At 38.0% G+C, this 26,867-nt stretch overlaps 1 protein-coding gene and 1 pseudogene across 3 annotated transcripts in view; one reads left to right on the top strand and one right to left on the bottom strand.

Moving 5' to 3' along the window:
* LOC135098127 (calcium-dependent secretion activator-like) overlaps positions 1 to 26,867 on the top strand; it is a 375,310-nt pseudogene that overhangs the window by 321,260 nt on the left and 27,183 nt on the right.
* LOC135098130 (calcium-dependent secretion activator-like) overlaps positions 2,177 to 26,867 on the bottom strand; it is an 85,672-nt gene continuing 60,981 nt past the window's right edge. The window contains exons 4-7 of one of the 3 annotated variants that reach the window (XM_064000334.1): positions 25,566 to 25,629; positions 25,341 to 25,464; positions 25,128 to 25,148; positions 12,956 to 13,061 (exon numbers count right to left, since the gene is read on the bottom strand). In XM_064000334.1, coding sequence (XP_063856404.1) covers positions 12,967 to 13,061; positions 25,128 to 25,148; positions 25,341 to 25,464; positions 25,566 to 25,629 — 304 coding nt within the window. In that variant the 3' untranslated portion in view covers positions 12,956 to 12,966. Of the gene's footprint in view, positions 4,318 to 12,923; positions 13,062 to 25,127; positions 25,149 to 25,340; positions 25,465 to 25,565; positions 25,630 to 26,867 lie in introns of those variants that run through there. The other 2 variants (XM_064000333.1, XM_064000335.1) reach the window with 2 other exon arrangements.

Consider the following 26,867-nt stretch of genomic DNA (forward strand, 5'->3'; position numbering starts at 1 on the left):
ACACTTTCTGATGAAACTACAAAAAAATTTAAGGCAGTTTATTATGTAAAAAAAAATATTTTAGAAATGATGAGTCTTGCAAAGACTAAGATAATTGAAGACATCCAAATTATAGTGGAAAAAAATTACAGTTATCAGACATGGAGGAAAGATGGAAAGGATAAATAGGGTGAAGTGATGATCATAACTACATCAGAATGAAAATGAGAAAGGTTGTGTATGTATTGCAAAATAAATATTGAAGTAACTAGTTTCAGTAAAAGGAAAAATGTAGAAACACAGAAAATAGTCACATACATTCCTCCCAAAATTATTTATTGAGCAAGAGAACATGAAAAAATTAAGCCCTCAAGGGAGAAATGCAGCAAACCTTATTTTCTTTGATCAGAAATTGCTACAAAATTTTGCTGAATTTTAATAAAATATAACTTTTGTTATAGATAGAAACTCCATATCAAAATAAAATTAAAACCATAACTTATTGTCAACAATAAAGTAAATAAATATGGATATATGTGCTATTCATGGCATAAGTTAAATACAGTAAAGGAATGACTATGACTGGAGGCTTATATAGTACTACAATAAGGTAGGTGGTGTTTGAAAGCAAGAGATCAGATTACCTGGGAATGCAATGGATAACCAAAATGTGAAGAGAAGAGAGAGAGATGAAAGATTGGATCTAAAAATTACAAATAGGTAAGCTTTCTAAAGGACATGAAATATACATGACTCTTTGAAAAGTTGCCACTTTGCTTAGGATATAGACATGAGGAGAGACTTTGAAGTGGAAAGGGATGAATACATATAATTATTCCAGATCTAACTTATTGGCTATAGATGTTCTTCCATTAAATAGGAAAATCAGTTCCAGTTCTGCTTGGTACAGTTTGGTTGGTAAGCTTGCTCAATAGAGGCACCTTAATTCACACTATTATTCCAATTCCCTCTGAAAATACCAGATCTCTCCACATAGCTCACAAAATAGGAAAATTTGCATTATTATATTAAGCAGTCATTTTTCAAGTAGAACACCTTTTCAAAAACTTGATTGGGTAAACATAGTAATTGCAATGAATATAAGTCAGTGAGTAAAAATTTCTTTTTGAACCTTTTACTGATAACTGATTTTTGCATCAATTATGAGAACAAATGTGTAATGAAACATGTGTTCTTATACAGCACTACTTCTAGATGTAAGAACATAAGAACATAAGAAATAAGGGAAGCTGCAAGAAGCGACCAGGCTTACACATGGCAGTCCCTGTACGAAACACACCTACCTATTTCCATCTGCTATCCCCATCCATAAACTTGTCTAATCTTCTCTTAAAGCTCTCTAGTGTCCTAGCACTAACTACATGATTACTGAGTCCGTTCCACTCATCTACCACTCTATTTGAGAACCAATTTTTTCCTATCTCCTTCCTAAACCTAAATTTTTCAAGCTTGAACCTGTTATTTCTTGTTCTACCCTGGTTGCTGATCCTAAGAATTTTGCTTACATCTCCCTTGTTATAACCCTTATACCACTTAAAGACTTCTATCAGGTCCGCTCTTAACCTACGTCTCTCTAGAGAATGTAAATTTAACAGCTTCAAACCTCGCCTCATAAGGAATACTCCTCATCCCCTGTATCCTTTTATTCATTCTCCTCTGTACTGATTCTAATAGACCTATATCTTTCCTGTAATGTGGGGACCAGAACTGCACTGCGTAGTCTAGATGAGGTCTGACCAGCGCCAAGTATAACTTTAATATTACTCCCGGCCTTCTACTTTTAACACTCCTAAAAATGAATCCTAGTACCCTATTTGCCTTGTTTCTGGCTTCTATGCATTGTTTCCCTAGACGGAGTTCAGAGCTAACTATAACTCCTAAATCTTTCTTGTACCCTGTACCTACCAGAGTTTGGTTGTCTAATGTGTACCTATTGTGTGGGTTTCCTCTACTTACGCTAAGCACTTTGCATTTATTGATATTAAATTGCATTTGCCATCTATCCGTCCATTCATTCATTCTATCTAAGTCTGGCTGCAAGGCGATGGCATCCGATTCTGACCTAATTAATCTACCTATCTTTGTGTCATCCACAAATTTACTAACATCACTACTAATTCCACTATCCAAGTCATTGATATACATTAGAAATAACAATGTCCCTAATACTGATCCCTGTGGCACCCCACTAATTACTTGACCCCACTCAGATTTCGAGCCGTTTATTACCACTCTCTGTCGCCTGTTACCAAGCCATGACCCTATGATGCCATCAGATTCTATATTAAAAGCAACATGAAAGAGAAAAATAAGAATTCCTATGAATGTTTGGCATCTTGATTGCTGAGACACAATAGTACACCTGATGTGCCTCCCTCTTTCCCTCATCCCCGATGGCATCAGGACACAAATGGCTAGAGATAACTGTTGGATAATTTGGACTTTATGCAAACTCAACCCATGTTCACCTCCACAATTAGTTGAGATTAAAAAGTGTTTACTGTAATCAGGATTCAAAGTAATAAAATATAAGCTCTAGGAAAAGCTTTTTCTCTACATTTTTTTTTACTTTTAAATTATCTATAAGGTTTTGTTTACTTGAAGTAGAATATTTATTTCATTACTAAATAGTAATTGCTATATGCAGTTACAAGTATATGTTTAGTTCCATGTAAACTGTAAACTGCAAAATTTGGCAAATGTAAAAAAATTTATTTGAAAAAAATATATATATGTATAAGCTTTGCTTCATGCTTCCCACCACACATTTAGGGAAATGAATAATGTTGTCAGCCTGCCACCTGTTATAGTTAATCTTGTTCTGCACAGTTACTGCCTTGCATGTTTTTACCAGCAATTACTGTAATATATCATGCCCACATAATAAAATAGACAATCCAAGGATAATGTGGTATTATTACTAAGGGTGATCATATGGGATTGGTTACAGGTTAACTGCAGAGTTAACATGAGGATCACATATGAAGCAAAAATCATAATTTGATACATTGTCACACTACTAACTAGCACTATCACATTGCCATGAAGAATCCTTTTATCTGCTGCACCTCTGTTCCCTGAATTCACTCATTCTTGGCTCCCATTCAGATGCTGGTGAAGGTTCATCACCAGTGCCAAATGAAGCATTCTCACTGTTTAATAAAAAAAATAAAGAAATAAAAAATCAGAAAACTTTTGGAAAAGAATTAAACTGTATACAATATATTTAAATTTTATGTGGTTCATTAAGCAGGTACAATGCAAATTAAAATTTGCATATTCAATACTGTATTGCACAACCTTGTGATCAGCTTGTTAATGCTTTGGTCAAGTTAATCATTTCATGTGAAGGGTCACTTCAGTGCTAGTTTTCATAGTGGTTTCCTTATGAGATGATACAGTGGAAATATGTAACATGCTTAAATCAGCAAAAAAGTGCACTTTTTGTGAATCAATAATTAGTTGTGAATATAAACTTTGAAACAGAAAGAAAAGAAAGGCGGGGAAATAGCTTTTTCTGCAATGCTAGCCATAATATATCTATATACTAACTGAAAGTAGCATAATATAACACTACTCCTCAATGTCATTACTATTACTCTGTGGCAGTTCCTCATTAATGAATTATCAATGTCAACTATTATTCTTTGTCCTGCTGTATAGCTAAAGTTACTCTACTAAGCACCAGAGAGCCAAGTGTCCATCAAACACTAATTGTTGGTATTCAGGGATAAAATTAACTTGGTTAACCTCATGTTAATTACAAACAAAATTTCTCTCTCTCTCTCTCTCTCTCTCTCTCTCTCTCTCTCTCTCTCTCTCTCTCTCTCTGTTTCACTCCATTTTATTTTTTTATGCAATTGTCATTTGCAATGCATGCACTGTATTCTAGTCATTGTTAATTCTTGTAATAATGTTGATTGACTCTTAAGGATTTCTATAATACTCCATGTTTTTTTTTTTTTCTCTCTCTCCTTATTCTAATTTCCCTTGATGTTTTGTAGCAAAGATAACTCATGGGATCTATCACATGTCTTAATGTGTTGGTGGTCTTGTGTATATATACTCACTAACTACCTGTTTCTTCACCCCAACTCTTAGACAGCACTATTCAGTTTAGAGAATAAACTTTTTCACTCCTTGAAAGAATACCTTCCCTCTTAGAACTGTACATGTATTTCCTTTTAAATGAAGCCTGCATCTCTTTGCCATCTCCCTGAAGGAAACCTTCATCTCCGTCGGACTCGGAACCCCCCAAAAAAGTGGATCCAGTGGTGCTCGCCAGGTAACCTCCAGAAGCCTGTCGGAAGGAATGGCCTGAAAATAGAAGGAATTATTAAAGTTGTATATAGCAGTCCTTTACTATAGAAGAAAATTACGTACCAATTTCTGACTAGACTTATTATTTCTGTTGCTTGATCAAAGCTTCATTGCTATGACTTTTTAGCCTAAATTAAAGCTTTCTTAAAGCAATTTATCATCCAACAGTATTCAGCTTTGTGAGTATAATAAAATTATAATTAATGAATTACCATAAGCAGTAAATTTGCAAAAATTGTTGAGCAAGATTTTATATTTTTGCTCAGTTTTATTTGATTCAGATAAGTAAAACTAATATATGTAAATTTATCTTTTAAAAAAATCAAGCCACAGAAATAAAACTGTATTGCCTCATTTAAAAAGGAACAGATTTCCATCAGTAGATAAAAAAAAAAGTAGAGCACGGATTAGTATCTGTAAGTTGAAGCAAAAAAAACATGCAAGCTTGCAGAAGGACTCTTCAAATGTTGTCATTTCCTCAAGCTCCTTCAGCTGAATCTTTCAATTTCATTTTACTTCTTGTTTTGAAGTATGATATATATATTATGGATGGGTACTAATAAGAATACGAGGTTATCTCGTACAGTATAATTTTGCATTTTTTTATAGCATTTGAATATATATATATATATATATATATATATATATATATATATATATATATATATATATATATATATATATATATATATATATATATATATTTATTTATTTATTTATATATATCAAGGAGCCCTCCATGATGATATATCTTTTGGAAATTTGGACAGATTAAATTGAGGTGACATTCTGAATTGATGGCCAAAAATTCTTTAAATGACAGGCCTCTCTAGTTGCACGGTATGGGAATGATATTCAAATGAGTTTTCTAGGAAGGTACAGTAGCTGTCACTAGACAGATACAACTTTAGAGCAGCAAGGATCAGCTTGAGTTTGGAGTGATGTTAATATGACTTTTTTGTTATTTTCAATTTTATTTTGAATATGTATGGTTTTCTCAAGCTTTATTAAATGCTTAATATTCATTTATTTGACAATTCAGATAACACAAGACATCAAAACTTGCAGTACCAACATGTGCTTGCCAGTGTACATTTTTTCTAGATATTAACAAGTAACATACATCTGCTTGCTACCTACAGACTTAGAATGTTGGTGTGTATGTGTGTGAGCATGTGTATAGGTTTGGATGTGTGTGGGTGTGTATGTGTGCATTTTTAAGGGCAACCCAATAGATTGCCAAATTTAGTCTTTTATTTTCCATAGACTTGCATACTCAGAACATATAGGAAAACGGCCTCCAGTATGTACTTGATATAAAATATTATTTCAAAGATACAGAACTTAAGCTAAAAGTATAGAATATTTAGAATTTAGAGTTTAGAATTTTCAATCTTGCCTTAGTGTGTGTTGTATATATAATAATGAATCTTTAAATATGCTTTTAATTTTTTTTTGTGCAAACAAACTAATTAAATGAAAAGAATTAACTAATTGAATTAAATTTTACACTTTAAAGCTAGTCTTCTTGGAATATTCAAATTCATTTATCATAGACTGTTCAGACTATTTACTCCATACTTGGCAGAATAAAAGATGAGGTATTATGCAAAGGTATATAATATATAATGTTGAAAGTAATGAAACCATATTTTTAAGCAAAAGTTGTTGTTTTTTATTCTTTGATTTTTTTTTGTTTATATGAAAATATAAGGTCATTCTTTCGTAACTTCAATAAACTTAAATTTATTTCATTCAAAGATACAGTTGAAACCTATATACACATGATATGTATTGTATGTATGGATGTGTTTGTATGTGTACATGTGTGTATGTGTGATTATATATATATATATATATATATATATATATATATATATATATATATATATATATATATATATATATATATATATATATATATATATATATATATATATACATACATACATACATACATACATACACACACACACACACACACATACATGTATACACATACATGTAAATGTGCATATACATATATACATAGCAGTATAAGCCCACTGCAGAAAATACTGAGTTTTTCAAGCAGAAAGCCAAGCTTGCTTAAGAAATTAGTAAAAAGTCAACATTAAAAAGAGGTAAATTTAATGTTTATTTTTCAGTACTGATTTGTATTGTCATTTTGCCTATGTGACTTACAGGTGTCATGATATGATGACAGCAACATTTTTTCATGCTACACATGCTTTTAAGTATTTTTATTTGAGTTTCTAAATTAATGCAATACAGACATTTGCTTTTTAGTTTCATTGTTATTCAGCAGTTTTTAATGAAAATTTATGAAAATTAGAGCCATTGCCAACCTTTATCAGGATATCAATACCATTTTAGATAAGAAATTGGGTGCATACACATTCATAAACATCATATACCTACGTGAGTAGAGATAACACTAATTGCACTTAAGAAATTTCTTTCATTAGGTAGAATATACACAAGTGCTAAAAACAAGATGAATCAATTGCCTTCCTCAGCTTTGGCTGAAGGATGGACAATTTTAAGTATGTTTTCCATCATCTTGCAGTGGAAAGGGCTCAGTATTTTTTGCAGGGCTCTATTTATAGTGTATTTGTGTGTATGCATGTGCTAGATGAAGCATATTGCTCAATATATCTTTATACCAGAATGGCAAAGGAATTGTGAAATAAATCTAAGTTCTGTTTGCAGAAGCAGATTTGAGTGCAGTACTGAAGTTGTACTGGTAATGGGTAATGAAAGCTTACATGCTTAGTGATACCATCTTTCATTGTCTTCTTTTACATATTTTTTAAATGTAAGATGATGCAATTTTATTTTTTTTCAAATGGGATTTTCTTGATTTTGTTCTTTGCTTGCAGTGCTCATTCCTATTCTATCAAATACTTTACAGTTTATACATATAAAATTGAGAATTCTATATAAAAAAATTAAAATCCAGTGAACTCCAGTTTCAGCCTTTGAATAAGAGTTAATACATATGAAATTGAGAATTCTATACAAATAATTCTAGAATCCAGTGAACTCCATTCCAGCCTTTGAATGCTGCCATCATCTATAATTTATTCAGATTTCATTTCAGTGCAACATAAAAGCAGTACAATATCATGAATACATATGTGTACATTTTATCCGAATTATATATTATACTATATTAAACTAATATATAAAGTCACAGACATTTGGATCTGAAAGTGGCCATTATCTCTCCCAGTCCACATGGTAGTAACACTCCAGATGCATTTCTTTTGTCTTATTCTCTCTCACAAAACATTTATGCTGAACATACTTCATGCAGTACAGTGAGATCCTAGTTTGCACATGACCCATGGAACCAAGGTATTGTTTAGCCCACTTCCAAGGAATTGCTCTGAGAGTGCTTGAAACAGAGAATCACTAGATGGTATTACACTATGTGCAAGTTAAGTTTGGTTTCCCATTATACTATGAAGGTGTGGCATTATATTTTACAACTACATAGATCTTACCAAATTTTAGAATTTTCTATTGGAAATTTAGAAATTAAGGCGGGAAAAGTCTGAACTCTCTGTGGTGACCATGAATGAGTAATTTTACTGAGCAATTGAAATATGTATTGTCTGGCAGGAATGGGTGTGCAACCTCCGAGGATCTATTCTGGAAGTTAGATGCCTTACAGTCTTTCATTCGAGACCTTCATTGGCCAGATCATGATTTTGCCAAACACCTTGAACAAAGGTTAAAGGTATGAGATGCTCTTAGTGTTATTATCTCTATATTGTAATGTGATTTTTTTTTACCAAGATATGTTGTTTTGTTCATCTTTGAACTCTCAGCTTTAGTCTGATATGATGAAAGATCCATGCATTCTAGCTGGTAACTTTCCCATTCTTTCCACAGTTGATGGCATGTGATATGATTGAGTCCTGTATCACAAGGACAGATCAAGCCTTCCAACAGTGGTTGAAAAAGGGTACCGGCTTTGTCTCCACAGACTATGTGCTCCCATCTGAAATGTGTGCCATGGTCAATGTTATTCTTGATGCCAAAAATCAGTCTTTCAAACTGTGTGCAGTGGATGGGGTAGATGTGGTAAGGAATTTTTTTATATGTTTCCTTGCTTTTGTCTGTAATGAGTATTGATTTTTTTTTACTTGTTTGTTGCAAACACAAAGCACTTATTTTTCATCGTAGTTATCATCCTGCATAATACACTTCTCAAGATGATGTTTCCACTCATTTAAGCCTTCTCTGAATAACTCAGTAGTTCTCTTTCGAAACCACATGTTTATAGCATTTTTTTTAGCTTTATCTATGTTTTCAAAGTGGGCTCCTTTTAGTGACTCTGAGCTTTGTAAAAAAAGGAAGAAGTCTGATGGCATGAGATCTAGGCTATAAAGCAAGTGAGGTTGCACTTCCCATCAGAACTCTCGAATCACATCCTTTGCAACTCTTACAGAATGTGCTAGTGCACTGTCATGCTGAAACAAAATTTGACTATGCAGCTTTCCTCATCATTTTTTTTACCTCATTTTTCTTTAAAACTCATGGATGGTAAGGTCCACTAACAATTCTTTTTCCTTCAAGAAAGTCTACAATTATCACTTCTGAATTGCAGAACATGGTGGCCAACTCTGAACTGACTTTTCAGATTTGAACTTGATTGGTCCAGGTGATCTGCATGGAAGCCATTGTTTGGACTGCAGTTTTGTTTCAGTATCATATTGGTAGATCCAAGCCCATAATAATTCACCTCATAAACAACTCTTCATCAACCTCAGTTTTGCTTAGAATTATCAATGAAAGATCATTTCAAAGAATCAGCTGGTTTGAATGCAGCACTTTTAGGATCCATTGCTCAGAAAGTTTGCCGAGTCCCAGATCTTCATGCAAAATTGAATTTATTGAGCCATATGAAATTTCCAGGGTCAGACCTATCTGGTTAACTGTTATTCTTCTATCTTCTTCAATAAGAGTTTAACAGCATCAATCATTTTATAATTTTCAATGTTTTTGGTCCTCCAGTCCAAGGATCATCTTCCAGATATTCCCTGCCTCCATGGAATTATTGAATCCACTTGTAGACAGCTATTTTCTTTGGAATATCATTGTCATAAACACTCTGCAAAGCCTCAATAATCTGCATCCCCTTCTATTTGAGTTTCTTCAAGAATTAAATGTTATCCCTTATCTAAAAACTGCTAATTTTCATGGTTCACAAAAGCAAGTTTGTTCTTTAAGAGAATCCTCACTCTGAAAGTCACTGCATAAATGATTGCAAGTAACTGACAGTGAGCTAAGCTATGTATAGCATAGACATTTTGTCAGCTAATTGAGAGGACCTGAGGATTATTATTGTGACTTTTTAATGGTATGACTACTGCACTGCTTCCTCGTCTGTGTACCAAGCATAGAACAGAGGTGGTTGTGTCTGGCATGGAGACATATATTCCACAAGTCTTCTCTTGTCCTGAACCTTTATTTACCTCAGTTTGATGATAAAGATGACAGAGAGATGGCTCACAAACACAATCTGAGCCTTCCATCTTCTGAGACTCATGTACTTTGTTTCTACCTGGAATCATGCCAAAACCTTTTTTGAACAACCCAAAAAACTCTTTTTTCAATAGAAAATGTAAAAATTTTTCCAGATGCAATTTCTCTCTGACTTCAGGCACTTAACAAAAATATCTCCATTTTCCCTTCTCTATTTCAACCTGATGATGCCACTGTCAACTACTCTGTTTCTAAAGCAGAACTCTACTGAAGTTTTTGCTGAAAATGCAATGCTATATTATTCAGGGCTTGTTCTTTCCTTTCCTCCATCCTCTGACCATTTCATACCTTCTATTAGGATTCTTCCTTAATGGTGTTTTCCATGTCCTTGCTAGACTTGATCTTCAGAAGAATTGTGGACCTAATGGAGTCCCTCCTATTGTTTTTAATTTCCTGTTCTTCAAATAAAAAAAAAAAATAATAATAATAATAATAATAATCTATCTTTAACTGAGTTTCTTACCATCTATCACTCCACAACCTTATCTGATTATCAATATGGATTTTCATTGTGGCCATTCTTCTGTTGATCTGGTCTTCTCCCTGAATTTGGTCATTCTCTTTTAAGAAATTTTGGTAAATTTCTAGTTTAGCAACAAACTCCATATGGCAGATGAATCTACTTTATTTTAATATTTTTTTTATGCATTTTTAGTTCTTCAGCTCATTCTTACTCTTAAATCCCTCCTTATGCAACAGACACACTCGGCTCTTATTCCACTTTCTTGGCACTCTCTCTTCATCCCACACTCGGTTGAATAACTCAGTCATTCTGTCTATCACTACCTCCCCACCATTCTTGTAGAACTCATAGGGTATATCATCTGGACCTGCTGCCTTGCCATTCTTCTGCCTTCTCACACACCTCTCCACTTCATCCCTACTGATTCTTTCATCCAGTTCATCTGCATTCTTTCTTTCCAGTGTTACACATTCTTCTCTCACACTAAACATCTCACCTACCCCACCTACTTCTTCCCAGAACCCTTTGATTGCCTCCCTGATTCTGTCCTTCTCTGTTATAACTACACCCTCCACTTTTAGACTCTCCACAACAACACTGCCTGACATATTCTCACCTCTCATGAACTTGTACCATTCACGGCCACCTTCCATACCTTTCTCCCTTAAAGATTGAATCACGCTCCTTTCACTCTTCACTTTAGCATTCATTATCATTCGTCTTGTCAACCGCTGCTGCTTCACATACGCTGCCCATGCATTCTAATACTCATTCTCTGCCTCATCGCTTTCATGCCTCTTTTTCCTCAGCCATCTACACTGTCTACTCATTCTCTTTCGCTCCTTCCTAGCTGCTCTGATTTCATCATTCCACCATGGTTTACATACATTCTTTCTTCTATCTACTCTCACAAACCCTATCTGGTTCTCAGCAGCACCCCTCACGTCCTCAACCAGTTTCTCATTCAGATGCTCCACGTCATGCACACTTTCGTCGTCCCAGCTTCTCTCACTCAGATCAACCTGAAAGTTCTCCCACCCTACATCTCTCAGTCTCCACTTCTTTTTCTTACTTGCCACTTTCACTTCATTCCCACCCTGCATCAAGCACTCCACAACTAGCATGTTGTGATCGGACACAATATCAACCAAACCATCCTCATCTATCCACATGTGCGACACAATTTCACGCATTCTTCCATTCACCAACATGTAGTCAATTGCCGATTCCTGTCCTCTTGCACTCCAAGTCACACGCCCCTCAGCCAAAGTAACATTCAGATTTTCCAGCTCCAGTTCATCAACAAACTCTCCAAGCATTTCACCATTCCTGTTCACCTGTTCCCCCAGTATTCCCACATGTGCATTCATGTCACCCATAACTAGCACTCTCCTCTCCATGCTCTCTCACAACTTTCTTAAGTATGTCATACTTCCTCCTATTTTCCCTCTCTGCTCTTTCACCCATGACAGTCATGTATGCTACCACCAGTACCACTTTCTCTGGTCTGCCATGACCATCCATGCATTCCACTCTGACTGCAAGCACATCCTCACTACTTGTACACTCCCCCACATCAATCTCCTCTACTTTCAGTCCTCTTTCTTTCTTGTAGAGTAGGGCTACGCCTCCTCCCAGTGTTTCCTGTGCCTTACGCCCCTTTCCAATCATAACGTACTCGCATCCCTCCATTCGTACATCATCTCTCAGGTGAGTCTCAGTGAGCCCGACTGAGTCAAACCTCCACTCCCTGAGCTCCTTGCATACATCCTCAAACTTGCCCACACCCCATCCTCTCACATTCATACAGCCAATCTTCACACATTTACTTGCCTGGTTAGTCTCTTTTCTTCCATGTTTGCTGACATCAGTGGGTCCTCCTCATCATGCGTCGTCCACACAACACACCTGCCTCGCCCTCATCCACTCGGCCAGTAGACGTCCTAGCCTCTCATTCACGTTGTGGTTGAGGTGGACCCCGTCTCTCCCGAAGAATTTGTCCTGGTCAAGGATCCCATCCATGTCCAGGAAGCTCATGTTGCCCTTCTTCTCTGTCATCCATTCCATCTTGACCTTCATGAGTTCCATGCATATCTTGCGGTTCGTTTCTCTTCTGACCCTCTCATGCTGCACTCCTTCCCGTGGGCGCTGCAGGACCCCCACCACAGCCACACACATCTTCTCTTCTGCTGCCCTCACTGCTTCTATCACTTCCTTTACTGTGTCTTCAGCACCTGCCTCTACTAAGTTGTTGCCTCCTCCTTGGACAACTAGCAGGCTTCTCTCTTCCATTTCTTGCACTTCTTGCTTGACTTTCCTCTTGACGTCTTGGATCTTAGCACCTCCCATGCTGGTGCACTCAATTTCCCTTCTCACAAAGTCGGGAGTCTTCCTTACCATGCTGTCTCCAATGACACGTACTGGGGCTTTCTTGATTACCATTCTCTTCTTCCTTGGGCGTCTGTCTGTTCTGGCCACTTCCACCACTTCTTGCTGGTCTTTTCTCTCTTCAGTCTTCGTCGTCTGTGCTTCTGCCTCTTTCATCAGGTTTTCTGTCTGGGTGCTCTGCTCCACTCTCTCTTCTTTTTCCTCATCCTGGTTCCTCCATTCATTGAGGCAACCTCCATTCATTGCAGCTGCTGTTCTTGTGATCTTGATCTTGATCTTGCTAGTATATGTGGCTCAGGATCACTCCTAAGCCAGGCCTTTGGATCTGCAACTCCTGTAGAAGGGGAAAAACAAAGAGAAAGGAACAGCATCCTCTACACTAATTGTTCCTACATCTGGCATGCCATATTCTCTCTAGAAACACTTTCACTGCCTCAATCATTCTTTCATTGGCCTCTCTACACAGTCCCAGCAACAACACCATCCACTCCTTTCCTGTCTTCTCCACTCTTTCATTCCTATCATGCCATAACTCCATTCTTATCGCCCACACAACTTGTAATCCACTCCTGTCCGTCATTTTCATGCTCCTGTTCCTCCATTTGCTTCTACTTTCATTCCACAGGTACACTTTCCTTGCTATTCTTGCATCATCCATTCTCTCAAGCCTAATTTTGTACCTAAGTGTGGCTTTTGTGAGTCTTTCCTTAAAGGTGCTCCATCCCATATCACCTCTCAGCCTTCAACTGCTGTATACCTTGCAGCACTCAGTGCCATCCTTACTACTCTATTCTGGCCCACTTCTAACTTATCAATTTAACTTTCATTCTATGCAATCACATTCATACCATACATTATATTTGGCACACCCACATTCTTCCACACTTCTCTCAACACATCATACTTACTTGCTCTCATCCTTACCACGCTTCCCAGTCGACCTACCCACTGGTTTACCATACTTATCTTTTCATTCTTTGCCTTTCTACACCCACTAGGACTTGTCCACATCCCTAAGTACTTGTATTCTTGCACCTGTTTCAACTCATTCTCTCCAAGTCTCCATACCACATTACTTTCATCCTCTGACTTAATCACAATCGTTACCTTGCTTTTCTCACTGCTAAACCTTACTCCACCAAAGACTTTTCCATACCCATCCACAACATCCAACAAGCTTTGAAGCTCATCTGACGATTCACTCATAACAACTACATCATCTGCATAAAGCACACATATTTTATCATTCCCCACACTTACCCCTTACATTCATTGTTCTCATTCTAGCTGCTAACTCCTCTGTATACAGGCTAAAAAGGGTTGGTGACATTATACAGCCTTTCCTAACTCCTCTCTCACTCTTCATCCAGTCTGTTTCTATGTCTCCTAGTCTTTATCCAGCTCTTGTGTCCACATACATACTTTGCACTGTGTTAACCATCTTTGCATTCAATCCAATCTTTTCTAAGACTCTACCTAGCATTTCTCTGTTCACTCTATCATAAGCTTTATCAATATCCAGAAAACCTAGATACAATTTACCCCCATCCTTCTTTTTCTTCACAATCATTTCATTCACCACAAACATATTGTCCTCAGCTCTCCTATCCACATGAAATCCATTCTGTTCTTCACCCAGCACTACAGCTCTTTCAATCCATTTACACAGTCTCTCATTCAACACTGCACTGAAAACTTTACCTATTGTGATGGCCGTCATGTTCTTGATCTTGCTCTTGCTGCTAGCATCCTAATATAACAAAACCTAACCTAACTCAACTAAGCCTAATCTAACTAAATCAACCCTAACTAAAATAAGTCTAACTTAACTAAATATGAAATAGAACCAAAAGCAAGCCAAAAGATTTTCAAAAATTGCTGACAACATTATTATTAATTTGCTACAATATATATGGGTTCAAAATACTCAGTATGAGGAGCTCTAGCCAATAGGACAAGTCACAAAAGTAGAAGTAAGTTTGTAGTGATTCTGAAATAAAACCACAATTTCAGTGAAATTTACTTTGCTGTAGACTGATAGAGTCTGCCATAAAGCTTTAGTTTCCAAGCTACTCTCTTAGAGGTTTTACCTTTCTCTACCTTTCTAGCCATTCTACTGATGCTGTGGTATACACATATTATTCTTCTTAGTCTACCACCAGTGGTGTTCCTCAGGGTTCTGTCCTGTCACTGACTTTTTATTACTCATCAATGATCTAAACCAAACTCTTTTTCCTGTCCACTCCTATAATGATGGCACCACTCTTCACAAAGCTTTTCTCTGTCTTTTCCTAAATGACCAACCCTTCAGAAACTGAATATTTCATGCAAGGAAGCCACAGAATATCTGACTTTAGATCTTTCTAACATTTCTGACTGAGTCAGAGTAAATTTAGTGGTGTTCTTGCATCCATTTACTTGATTCAGTTTCTAGATAACTGTTCCCTTTTCTTCAGTGACACTCAACTGTCTCCCACTCCTACATAAATTGAATATCTTCAGTCTGTCCTGCATGTGGAAACATCACATCTCATCTCTTGCTTAAACAATTTTCATGAAGAAAGACATTCTGAGCTGTGTCTGCAAGCTACTAACTGTTTACAGGGGACTTATCCACCTGTATATATGGAGTACAGTTCATATATATATATATATATATATATATATATATATATATATATATATATATATATATATATATATATATATATATATATATATATATATATATATATATATATATATTCACACACACACACACACACACACACACACACATATACAGTAGAACCTCAATAACTGAACGTCTTCCTTTCCAAACAACTCGGTTTTCAAACAAAAAATTTAACTTATAATTGCTTCAGTTGCCATACCATAATTCAGTTTTGGAACAAAGTTACTTGATTTCAAATACTACAAGACATAGCAAAAGCTACCATTTATTACTAATTTATAGTTTCAATGAATGTTACCTTTGTTTTTATATATTTGGAGGAGAGACACAGAGGGTAAGACAGTAATTCTATCTTTGAAATAAGTTAAATGTGATCCTGTTGAAGAACCAGGGTTACCATATCGTGGAATTTCACCTGCTAGTGTGGAAATACTGTAACATTTGGCAGCTGAGTGTGGAATAAATTTCCACATCCACACCTTCCAAGAAACTGTATGAATATGAAAATAAATATGTACTAAAATTATGCAAAATTCATGTTAATATATATATATATATATATATATATATATATATATATATATATATATATATATATATATATATATATATATATATATATATATATATATATATAAATCTAAGCTGGAGATGTTGTGGAGTGGCCACCTTAGCAGTGGGAGCATGAATCATTACCCACTAAGACATGGTGTACCAGTGTCTGAGGATGGATTAATCTATTTTACATTGATTCCTATGGGGAAAATTTGTTTTGTTTTTTTAACATTTTGGATTTTGAACAGCATTCAAGAATTAATTAAGTTTGAAAACCAATGTTCCTATATATATATATATATATATATATATATATATATATATATATATATATATATATATATATATATATATATATATATATATATATATATATACACACACACACATACACACACACATGAGGTGTTCAGAGCCAGAATGATGTAAATTACCTCATGGCTGAAATTATTATTTTTATTGCATTGTCTTCCTACTGTGACAGGAGAGAGGATGAACATCAGAATGGACCCACAGTAGGGTCAAAAATACATCCAAGTCCAATTATCAACAGAACCTTCTTGTGTGCTTGAGGGACAGCTATCAGTTGCTGGGGCCAGAGAGAAGTACTGTATTTGCCAGTGCATTAGATGCACTTTTCTTGAAAAAAGCATCTTATAATTACCATGCATCTAATGCAGTCTTAATACAGATGCCTAAGCCTGTAAGCCTATGCCTGTAGTTATGAAGTTGAAACAGTAGTACACTATGCATAAATATTGTTGTTAATAATAAAACTCTCTCTCTCTCTCTCTCTCTCTCTCTCTCTCTCTCTCTCTCTCTCTCATCCCTAATCTCTGAAAGATAAGGGGAAATGGAGATGACAGAGAGGGAGGTTTGTTCAAAAAGGGAGACATTCAGTAACTGAGGTTCCAATATATATATATATATATATATATATATATATATATATATATATATATATATATATATATATATATATATATATATATATATATATATATATATATATATATATAGGGGTGAACAAAAGGGTTGGTCAACTAGGTGAACTAACGCCGTGTCTAGTCTTGGTAAGGGAATAGTCTGCTCCACATCTCCGGTATGCTCTGTATGGGCAGTAACCCCTAACACACCAGACACAACAGACTAGGGATTGAACTTTACAATAGAGCCCACAGCCTCCAAACCAGGTGACATCTCTGCCTAAGTGCTACCTTCAAGGTGCTCCACGGGATGAGACAAACCAACAAACTATTCAAACCCAACTCTCCCACCATGCCCTCAGTAAAACCCCTAACCAGATCATGTGCTTTCTACGGTGGCTCTGCCCTGTTGCAGTCAGTCCCAGCACTATGATTCAAGGACAAACCCAACTCTGGCTCACCCAAACCCTTGCCAGCAGCAGTACAGGCCTCTGGGCCCCCTGCCTCAACTGCAACATCAACACTTAATTCTGCATTTCTCTTGTGGTGGTCCTGCCTTATTGCAGTTGACCCCAAGAGTTACAGAGAATGCGGGCCCCCAGACCAGGTCACCTACCTCATCTTAACAGGAATAACAATCTTATCCAAATCTGAATTCTCAGCCACAGCCTACTCCAGGACTTGGTCCACGGATGGAGGATTCACCCAGACTCTTTCACCTGCCAAGTCATTCCCTAAAAGGAAATCAACACCAAACACTGGCAGGTCTTCCACTAATGCCACCTGCTCCTCTGCAGTTACTAGCAGGAACTAAATTTTCATCTCTGCCATAGCAAAGCTTTCTACAGCACCAATCCCATGGCACAACATAGCCTTATTGGGGTTCACATGCATCCCAGTAACATTCCTACTCCGAGACTGCTGGGCAACCATATCACACAACACAGTAATGGGGTACTTAACCCCAGCAATCTCAACTGTGCCTTGACCCAAAAATGGGCAACACCAACCCAAACCAGACCTCACAGGGAACGGTGAAGTATCAACAATAGATGAGAGGGCATGAATTTCTGCTTTTCTTCCCTCACAACCAAACACAGACTGAATCTCATTATTTTCAACACCTTGATCATGTGATACAATCAGTGCCATTAGCTTCTGGAGGGACTTAGGAGCTGTGGTACTTAAACTTGCCCTCTATTTTCACAGAAATGACTTAGGCTGCATACTACAGTGTTTGCCCACTATTCATGAGGATTATGTTCCAAAGTGTATTGTGAATAGCAAAAATCTGCAAATATGGGAAAGTATCCCTATAATGCTCAGATATACTTATGTTTATTGTCTAAACCATAAAATCTATGTCTCACACTTATTAAGCTTATTCAAAGTTCATTTTTACATAACAAAAAACAATTGTTAAACATATGTTACATAATATTTTGATAAAAAAATACAGTACACTGTAAAATGAAAGGGAACTAAACTAATAGGTACAGTAACCCTCAATATAACAAACCTCTATCTACCTAATTTCGGGTATAATAACTCCCTTTAACTTTATTGTCTGTGGAATGGGTCGAAAACAGGCCGCCCTAGCTGATTTTTCCCAAATAAAACGAAAGAGAGAGTTTTAAGAAATTCTGTCGACAAAAATCTGATAAGGAATAATCATATAAAAAAATTGCAAAAAAAAATAGTCTCTTTTGATCACTCGCAAAACAGTATAACAACAGACAAAAATCGATGATCAATGAGTTCACTGCTGACAGCCACCTCCTTGTTAGCCACACAATAAATTTCCACATGCATATTTGTGTTTGTGTACATGTGTGTGTGTGTATTTACCTAGTTTACCTAGTTGTGGTTTATGGGAGGGGAGTAATCTCATAGTATCCCGTCTCTATATCTATCCAGTTTGGTTTTGGTTTTTCTCACCCCCCCAGCTGCTAACTCTGTACAAGGGCCTCATCCGTCCATGTATGGAGTATGCTTCACATGTCTGGAGGGGTTCCACTCATACTGCTCTTCTAGACAGGGTGGAATCAAAAGCTTTTCGTCTCATCAACTCCTCTCCTCTAACTGACTGTCTTCAGCCTCTCTCTCACCACCGCAATGTTGCATATCTAGCTGTCTTCTACCGCTATTTTCATGCTAACTGCTCTTCTGATCTAGCTAACTGCATGGCTCCCCTCCTTCCATGGCCTCGCTGCACAAGACTTTCTTCTTTCTCACACCACTATTCTGTCCACCTCTCTAACGCAAGAGTTAACCAGAATTCTCAATCATTCATCACTTTCTCTGGTAAACTCTGGAACTCCTTGCCTGCTTCTGTATTTCCACCTTCCTATGACTTGAATTCCTTCAAGAGGGAGGTTTCAAGACACTTATCCACCAATTTTTGACCACTGCTTTGACCCTTTTATGGGACTGACATTTCAGTGGGCATTTTTTTATTAGATTTTTGTTGCCCTTGGCCAATGTCCTTCCTACATAAAAAAAATAAATAAATAAATAATAATATATAATCCTGGCATGTATATTTTCCAGGCATTGCAGATCACCTCAGTAGAAAACTTTGTTTAAAACAAACACAGGCATTTTGTTAGCCAAAGATAGGAGCAGTCACAAAAGATAGCTTTCCCTTATGTCAATGTATCAAACACTGAATCAGTTATTCTATGTTTTGAAAAACATATGAGAGGCTAACTTAAGTTGCCATGTAGTTATTTTCTACTGGCAGATTTTTTCAGATCAAGGAGTGAGTTGCCAGTTTGTGCAATGTGATGCTCTTGTTGACAGGAGTTCTAATTGTGAAAGTCGCTTATTGTACATACAATAACCTTTCAATTGCACAAAATCTTTTACATATAATAGTCCTTTAACAGTACATGGCATTTACATATAATAATATTTCAACCAAACAAAACATTTGCAAAGTATTTACAAAGAATTATCCTTAAGCACCACATTTCTATAAACAATCATATAATAGTACTCAACAATGAAGTTTACTGGGTGACGAGACTGGCAAACTACAAGAGCATGAAATGTATCCCCAGCCTGGACATGGTACATCATATGGCAGTAAAGTTTGTTCACATCAACTTTGTACCTGCTTCTATGTTTATCTATTTATTTTTTGTTTTATTATGAACAAGAAAAAGACATTATCTCCTGATACTCTCACAAACTGCACAAGCAATGGCATTTGGTGACCAAACTGTGAAGGTGTGGGTGAAATTTTTATGACGATGTAGGAGAGGAAAGTAAAAGAATCATATTAGACCACAGTCTCTGCCCTTTAGGCATCATGTTTAGCAATATATTTCCAACTCTATACAACAAATGCCATACATTTGTCTGCTAAAGAATGCATATAATTTTTGATTAGTGGCCAGCACATTATTAAAGACACTTCCTTAAATGTCTGTTTGCACTTCAATTCTGTTCTAGGCATTACCTGAGCCTCTTGTTATTCAAAGTATACTTCATAGTGGCAAAACTGAGATGGCCCATATTTTTTGCCTTAAAATAATGTTACACCAGGGTTATGGGTGTGGATGGCAGCACTGTTGGAGGTGGCAGCACTGGGAGAGGCGGGAAGGCAGAGAGAGCAGAGACGTGTTGCCTGAGAGGAAGCCAGCGTGTGCCTGCCTGCTTTGGAAGTGTTTCCTTGCCTGTTGAGTGCCTGTCGTGCCCTGGGAGACCTATGGTGCCCCTGTGAACTTGTAAAGCAGTGTACTTGCGGAGGATTTATCAATAAATCTAGGAAATAGTGCCTGTGTTTTCCCTTGTGCCCCGGCCTCGTGTGTATGTGCATTGTCCCGGCGTTCAGAGTGTGACTTATTTGAGGCCCCGCTGCTCTAGTTTCTCGACCCGTGCCTGTGTGGATAACACGCCCTCCCGGAGTGAAGGGTGGGCGCAACAAGTCGTGTCATAGAGTGGGATCCAGGGAACAGTGAGCAGTGAGACTGTGAGTCATCGTGGAGTCACGATGACTCACACCATGACAGGGCCGAGGGCGGCTCGAGTGAGGTCAAACCAGGCCAGATGGACTTGATTGCTGCCATGCTGGCTGGTATGAGGCAGGAAATGGCAGTGGACCGTGAGCCACAGACTCAGAGGGCACGTGAGCAGGTTGAAAGGACCGATCAGCTGGCACGTGAGCAGGCTCAACGGGCGGATGACCAGGTCTGCCATCTTGAGGATGTGCTACAGAGCAGCCTTGTGCCCTTGAAGGCGGAAACACAGCAGTACACCAACCAGGCTTGCCACAGTGTCAGGAATGAACTGCTGGACAAGGTGCAGACTCTGGAAGGTGAGGTCCAGGGCCTGAGGGAGGAGATGAGGACGGAGAAGCAGCGGCGCGAGCTGGCAACAGCACGCGCGGAGGAACAGGCAGCCCCATGTGTTCTGGTGGGAACCGCTGGGGTGGCGGACCTGCTGGGGCCTGTCTGGGGCCCTTGGCAAGAACCCTCAGCTCGGGGGCCTTGCAGTGTCATGTCAGAGCTGGTGGCTGCTTCAGGGGACTGGGGAGCCATCGGAACTCCTCCCTTGAGCCCAGCTGGTGGCAGGCTGGGGCTTAGTCAACACCCCCCCCTTCTGCCACCATCACCCCCTCTGTCTCCCTTCCCCAGGTGCAGCACACCGTCAATGAGCTTGCAGCGCAGGGGGTGACTGAGCAGTTGGACAGTCCGTGGTCATCAGCGGTAGTCCTGGTTAAGAAGGACGGCATGCAGTGCTTCTGTGTGGACTACGGGGCACTGAATGACGTGACTGCCAAGGACTCTTACCCCCTGCCGAGGATTGATGACATGCTCGACGCGCTGGTGGGGGCCAGGTGGTTCTCCACACTCGACCTGAAGCTGGGTTACCACCAGGTGGAGATGGCAGAGGAGGACAAGCCCAAGACTGCTTTCTCCTTCGGTCAGGGCTTGTGGCAGTTCAATGTCATGCCCTTTGGTCTCTGCAACGCCCCTAGTTGTTTTGAGCGTCTGATGGAGAGGGTGTTTGGAGCGGCTGGAGGAGGTTCTGCACTGGCTGAGGAAAGCCAACCTCAAGCTCAGCCCCAAAAAGTGCTCTCTCTTTCAGTACGAGGTGCCATTCCTGGGGCATGTCGTTGGTCGGGACAGTGTGTGCACCAATCCGGAGAAGGTAGCAGTGGTGGAGAAGTGGCCCATCCCCACCAACGTGGCGGAAGTCAGGAGCTTCTTGGGCCTGTGCATGTACTACCGTTGTTTCATGCAGGACTTTGCCAGTGAGGGCTCTCGCCGAAGCTCCAGAGCCCCTGGGAGGGGCCATACATGGTGGAAACTCCTCTCTGATGTCACGTATCAGATTCGCTGGGGACGGAAGTGACCGTCTGTTGTCCACGTGGACCGGCTGTGGCGTTACCATGGTTCGGGCCGCTACTCCTGGGGCCATGGCGGGGAAGATGAGGATGTAAGCCCCAGCAGCAGCGACGAGGAGGTGGCAGGGGCTGCCCGAGATGGGAATGAGCGTGGAGCAGGCAGCACAGCAAATGACAGTGGTGACATTGATCCTGAACTTAGGGCTAGAGACGCCCCCCCTGAGTGGCGCTGCTGACTCGCCACAGCCCACGCCTCCACCACCACAGCGACCTCGGTGGCAGAGGTGTAGAACAGGGTAGATGAGAGACTTTTGTGATGTTCCTGAGCATTAATTTTCTTTGTGTATTTCATTTATTTATTTCCACTTATTTTCTTGTATGTATGTGTGTGTGTGTCATGGCAGCCGGGTCATCTGACTTGTAGGGGGGGGATAATGTTACACCAGGGGTATGGGTGCGGGCGGCAGCACTGGGAGAGGTGGGAAGGCAGAGAGAGCGGAGATGTGTGGCCCTAGAGGAAGCCAGTGTGTGCCTGCCTGCTTTGGAAGTGTTTCCCTGCCTGTTGAGTGCCCTGTTGAATGCCTGTCATGCCCTGGGAGACTTGTGGTGCCTCTGTGAACTTGTAAAGCAGTGTACTTGCGGAGGATTTGTCAATAAACCTAGGAAATAGTGCCCATGTTTTCCCTTGTGCCCCGGCCTTGTGTGTGTGTGTGTGTGTGTGTGTGTGTGTGTGTGTGTGTGTGTGTGTGTGTGTGTGTGTGTGTGTGTGTGTCCTGTCCCGGCGTTCAGAGTGTGACTTATTTGAGGCCCCACTGCTCTAGTTTCTTGACCCATGCCTGTGTAGATAACATGCCCTCCCGGAGTGACGGGTGGGTGCAACAATAAACATATATGAAAATAAGAAAGATCAGTGAATGAACAAAGAGTAGCACGATGTCCCTGATAATCTTTTTCCACGGGAACAAAAAAAAATCTATGTGTGGTAAGCATTCCAATCACAGCAACATGCAACACTAAATACTTAAAACAATAAATTTCTTCAAGTTTACCATTCAGAGATATATTCTGAAGGAAGAGTTCAAGGACAGTGTAGATGAAGGGGATGATAAAGACTTAAATATGCATGGATATGTGATTATATTCCAGTGTATGGGAAAACAAGGGAAGAAGTTCAGTGACAATTAATAGGAAAGTGCTTGATAGGTTCTGAGACACTCATCCTTGTGCATGTGAATATGGAAGCTGGATGTGAAGAGACTGATGATTGATAAGATGTGTTTGGAGGAAATGAAAATGGTATTAGTAATAATGGTGGACATGTTAAAAATTAACAAGAACAGTAAAAAATTTAAGTATTTCTTCTTTCTTTTTTCATTTTATGGATTCTATCACATATAATTATGAAGTTACAGATATTTAAAAATATGCATTGAGTTTAAACTGACACCATTTTTTTTTTTTCAATATGAAATAAGAAAAAAATACCATTGGGCATGGAAAGACATAAAAATTATTGTGGAAAGTCCATAAAGAAAATGTAACAACAAAAATATATAAATGGGTATACAGTAAAATCCCTCTTATCCAGCATCAACGGGACTGCCGACATGCCGGATACTTGAATATTGCCGGATACTTGAATCGAAGTGAAATTATGTCCACAATCACCACCCTACACTCACGCTTCTTACCATAACAAAGATCAGCTCACACACACAGCTTCACACACACAGCTTCACACACATACGCCATCGTGGCGTAATGGGTAGCGCTCCTGACTGGGAGGCGGAAGGTCCCATGTTCGATCCCCCAGTAGGTGTTTGTTATTCTGTGGCGAAGCTCCTGCCAAAGATGTATATCGTATGCAGTTCAATCATGTCCACACTATGAAAGTGGTGAAGCTATGTAAATGGTGCAGCTTCTGCCAAAAAAGTATATCGTATGCAGTTCAATCATGTCCACACTGTAAAAGCGGTGAAGCTGCTGCCATGTAAATATATATATATACCATATATATATGTAAATATGTATACCATGTAAATCAAGACCCCTTCAGCGACTATCACTGTATTGTCTGCTGCCTCTTGATAAATAAACCTGATATTATTATTATTATTATTATTATTATTATTATTATTATCAGCTGATCTGATCAGCTGCTTAAGTGTAAGCACAACACACTTCCTCTTTTCTACAACCTTAGGCATGATGAAGGCGTCAGGCGATAAACAGTGCACACGCGGGACTGAGTCACTGAGTAAACACAGTGCAGTGGGCCGTGGGTGGCGCGAAGCAGTGCACTCTGGTGGCGAGGGGAATTTTAATCGATTTTATGAGTACACATTGATTTTTTATTGATTTTAAGGCTCGGGGAAAAATGTGCCGGATACTTGAAGCTGCCGGATACTCGAATGCCGGATGAGAGGGATTTTACTGTATTCATCATTCTACTGTCTGCCATCCTTGGACACTTGGTCTATTATATCCAATGCTTAATAAAAAGCAAAATGCTTATCTGTGTTTTTTTTCAATATAAAAAAAAATGAAGAATGAAGTCTTTCCTGTGGTTATGCATTGTACCTTTAATTCCTGAGTGTGAAATTGAAGGGAGAAGTAACCAGTAAGGGATATTCATAAACAAAACATGCTATCCCAGTTGTTACTACATACAGTACAAAGTAAAAAAAAAAAAAAAAATAAATAAATAAGATAAATAAATAGATAAATAAATAAAAAACAAATGAATAAAATAAATAAGTAAATAAATAAATAGTTAAATAAATAAATAAATAAAAATAAACAAATAAATAAATAAATAAACAAACAAACAAATAAATAAATAAATAAATAACTAGTTACTATAATTGTAGTAACCATGCAAAAAGCATTTACCTTGAAGGGTTGATTCACCACCTAGGGATTAAAAATATTTTACTTTAGCATTAGTCACTGAATCTTCATTTATGATGGAGAACACTATCTCATTAAAGGTAACTTCTTCAGCACAGAAAAAAAACTTTTTTTTTTTTTATGTGAATGCTCATTATAGGAAAAGGAAAACTAAAGTCTATATTCATACTACTATAGTGATCAAGAGTAACAAACCCTCAATTCTGGTTTCTGCTGAGAGACGAGTGTAGTTGAGGAGAGCAGCATTTTCTAGGCACTTCTTAATCATGCCTCTCACTTCTTCAGGTGGAACTGGAGTAACTATATCCTTCATCAACACCTGCATACAAGAAATCAGCGTAATACATTTGTGTGAAATAACAGCCCATTTTGAAAGACATGTTCATCATTTCTTCTAGCTATTCCTAACAAAGTACTCACCCGTTCAAGTAAAGATAATGTGGCTTTAAGGGCACCTTCTGGTCGACCAAATGGGAAACAATACCTGTCAAAATAAAACATTTTGTTGAAACTGGAAAAGCTAGAAGTAGTTATTCATTGCTATTTACTCTCGTTGGTTGTTTAGAGAATTATTGGTTGCTAATATTTTGGTCATATGAAAACAATATTACTTTTGAGATTCTTCACTCCTCCAACCAAATAAATAACTAATGAAAAAAAAAAAAAAGAATCTATGAAACTTGCTTTTGTGTCTTAATTTCTTCCTAATAATTATTATCATGGAACATGTACTTCAATTACTATTAGAATTTTCAATCTTAATATAAAATATTTACAAAGAAAATGCTTGTTTGACTTTGAGAATATAGTTATAAATATCGTTCATGATGCCACAATACGTCTTATATGTAACTATTATTCCACTGTAATATCCACATATATTTTTATATTTTAGATACAGGACATGGTGAAAAATGTGGAAACGAAGAGGGAATGAGAACTCTGCAAGAATGGAAAATGATAAGATTATTAGATCATTTTGATGAAAAGGACATTAAGTACTGAAGTAAAATATGTATTTTAGGAATGCAATAGTATAATAGTCCTGGTAGTAACATATGCAAGAGGAAGCTGGACATAAAGCAAAAAGTCAAAGATACAGAACAGAAGCAGTGCAGTGATTATTCACAAGAAAATCTTAATATTGTTTTCATCACAATTTAGCTTTTAAGGGACTAGACAATAAGTCCAATATATTGAGTAATTACTGAACTGAAAGACATACAATTCTTAATTCACTGAGAAAGCAGGTGCAAGAAGAGTGGATATGTAATGGAAATAAATCAAAGAAAATTAAAACAGAAAAGGCAAAACACAACATGAAGTAATCATACAACTAGCAGAGTTACACATAACACCAGTAAATTGCCTCAGAAGGCAATTGATGAGCGAAGATGTCACTAATGTATCAGTGGAAGAGGTTTTTCAACAAGAGAGAGAGAGAGAGAGAGAGAGAGAGAGAGAGAGAGAGAGAGAGAGAGAGAGAGAGAGAGAGAGAGAGAGAGAGAGAGAGTGTGTGTGTGTGTGTGTGTGTGTGTGTGTGTGTGTGTGTGTGTGTGTGTGTGTGTGTGTGTGTGTGTGTGTGTGTGTGTGTGTGTGTGTGTGTGTGTGGTGAATTCAGGCACCCCACACATTGTACATTTGCCAAAACTTTGCAAAAGCCTAATGGTTGTGCTATATACCATTGGATAGAAAATTTCATTCTGCATTCAGTGCTCTCTG

Source organism: Scylla paramamosain, unplaced genomic scaffold (assembly GCF_035594125.1).
Source record: "Scylla paramamosain isolate STU-SP2022 unplaced genomic scaffold, ASM3559412v1 Contig46, whole genome shotgun sequence".
In the NCBI taxonomy this organism is placed as follows: Eukaryota; Metazoa; Arthropoda; class Malacostraca; order Decapoda; family Portunidae; genus Scylla; species Scylla paramamosain.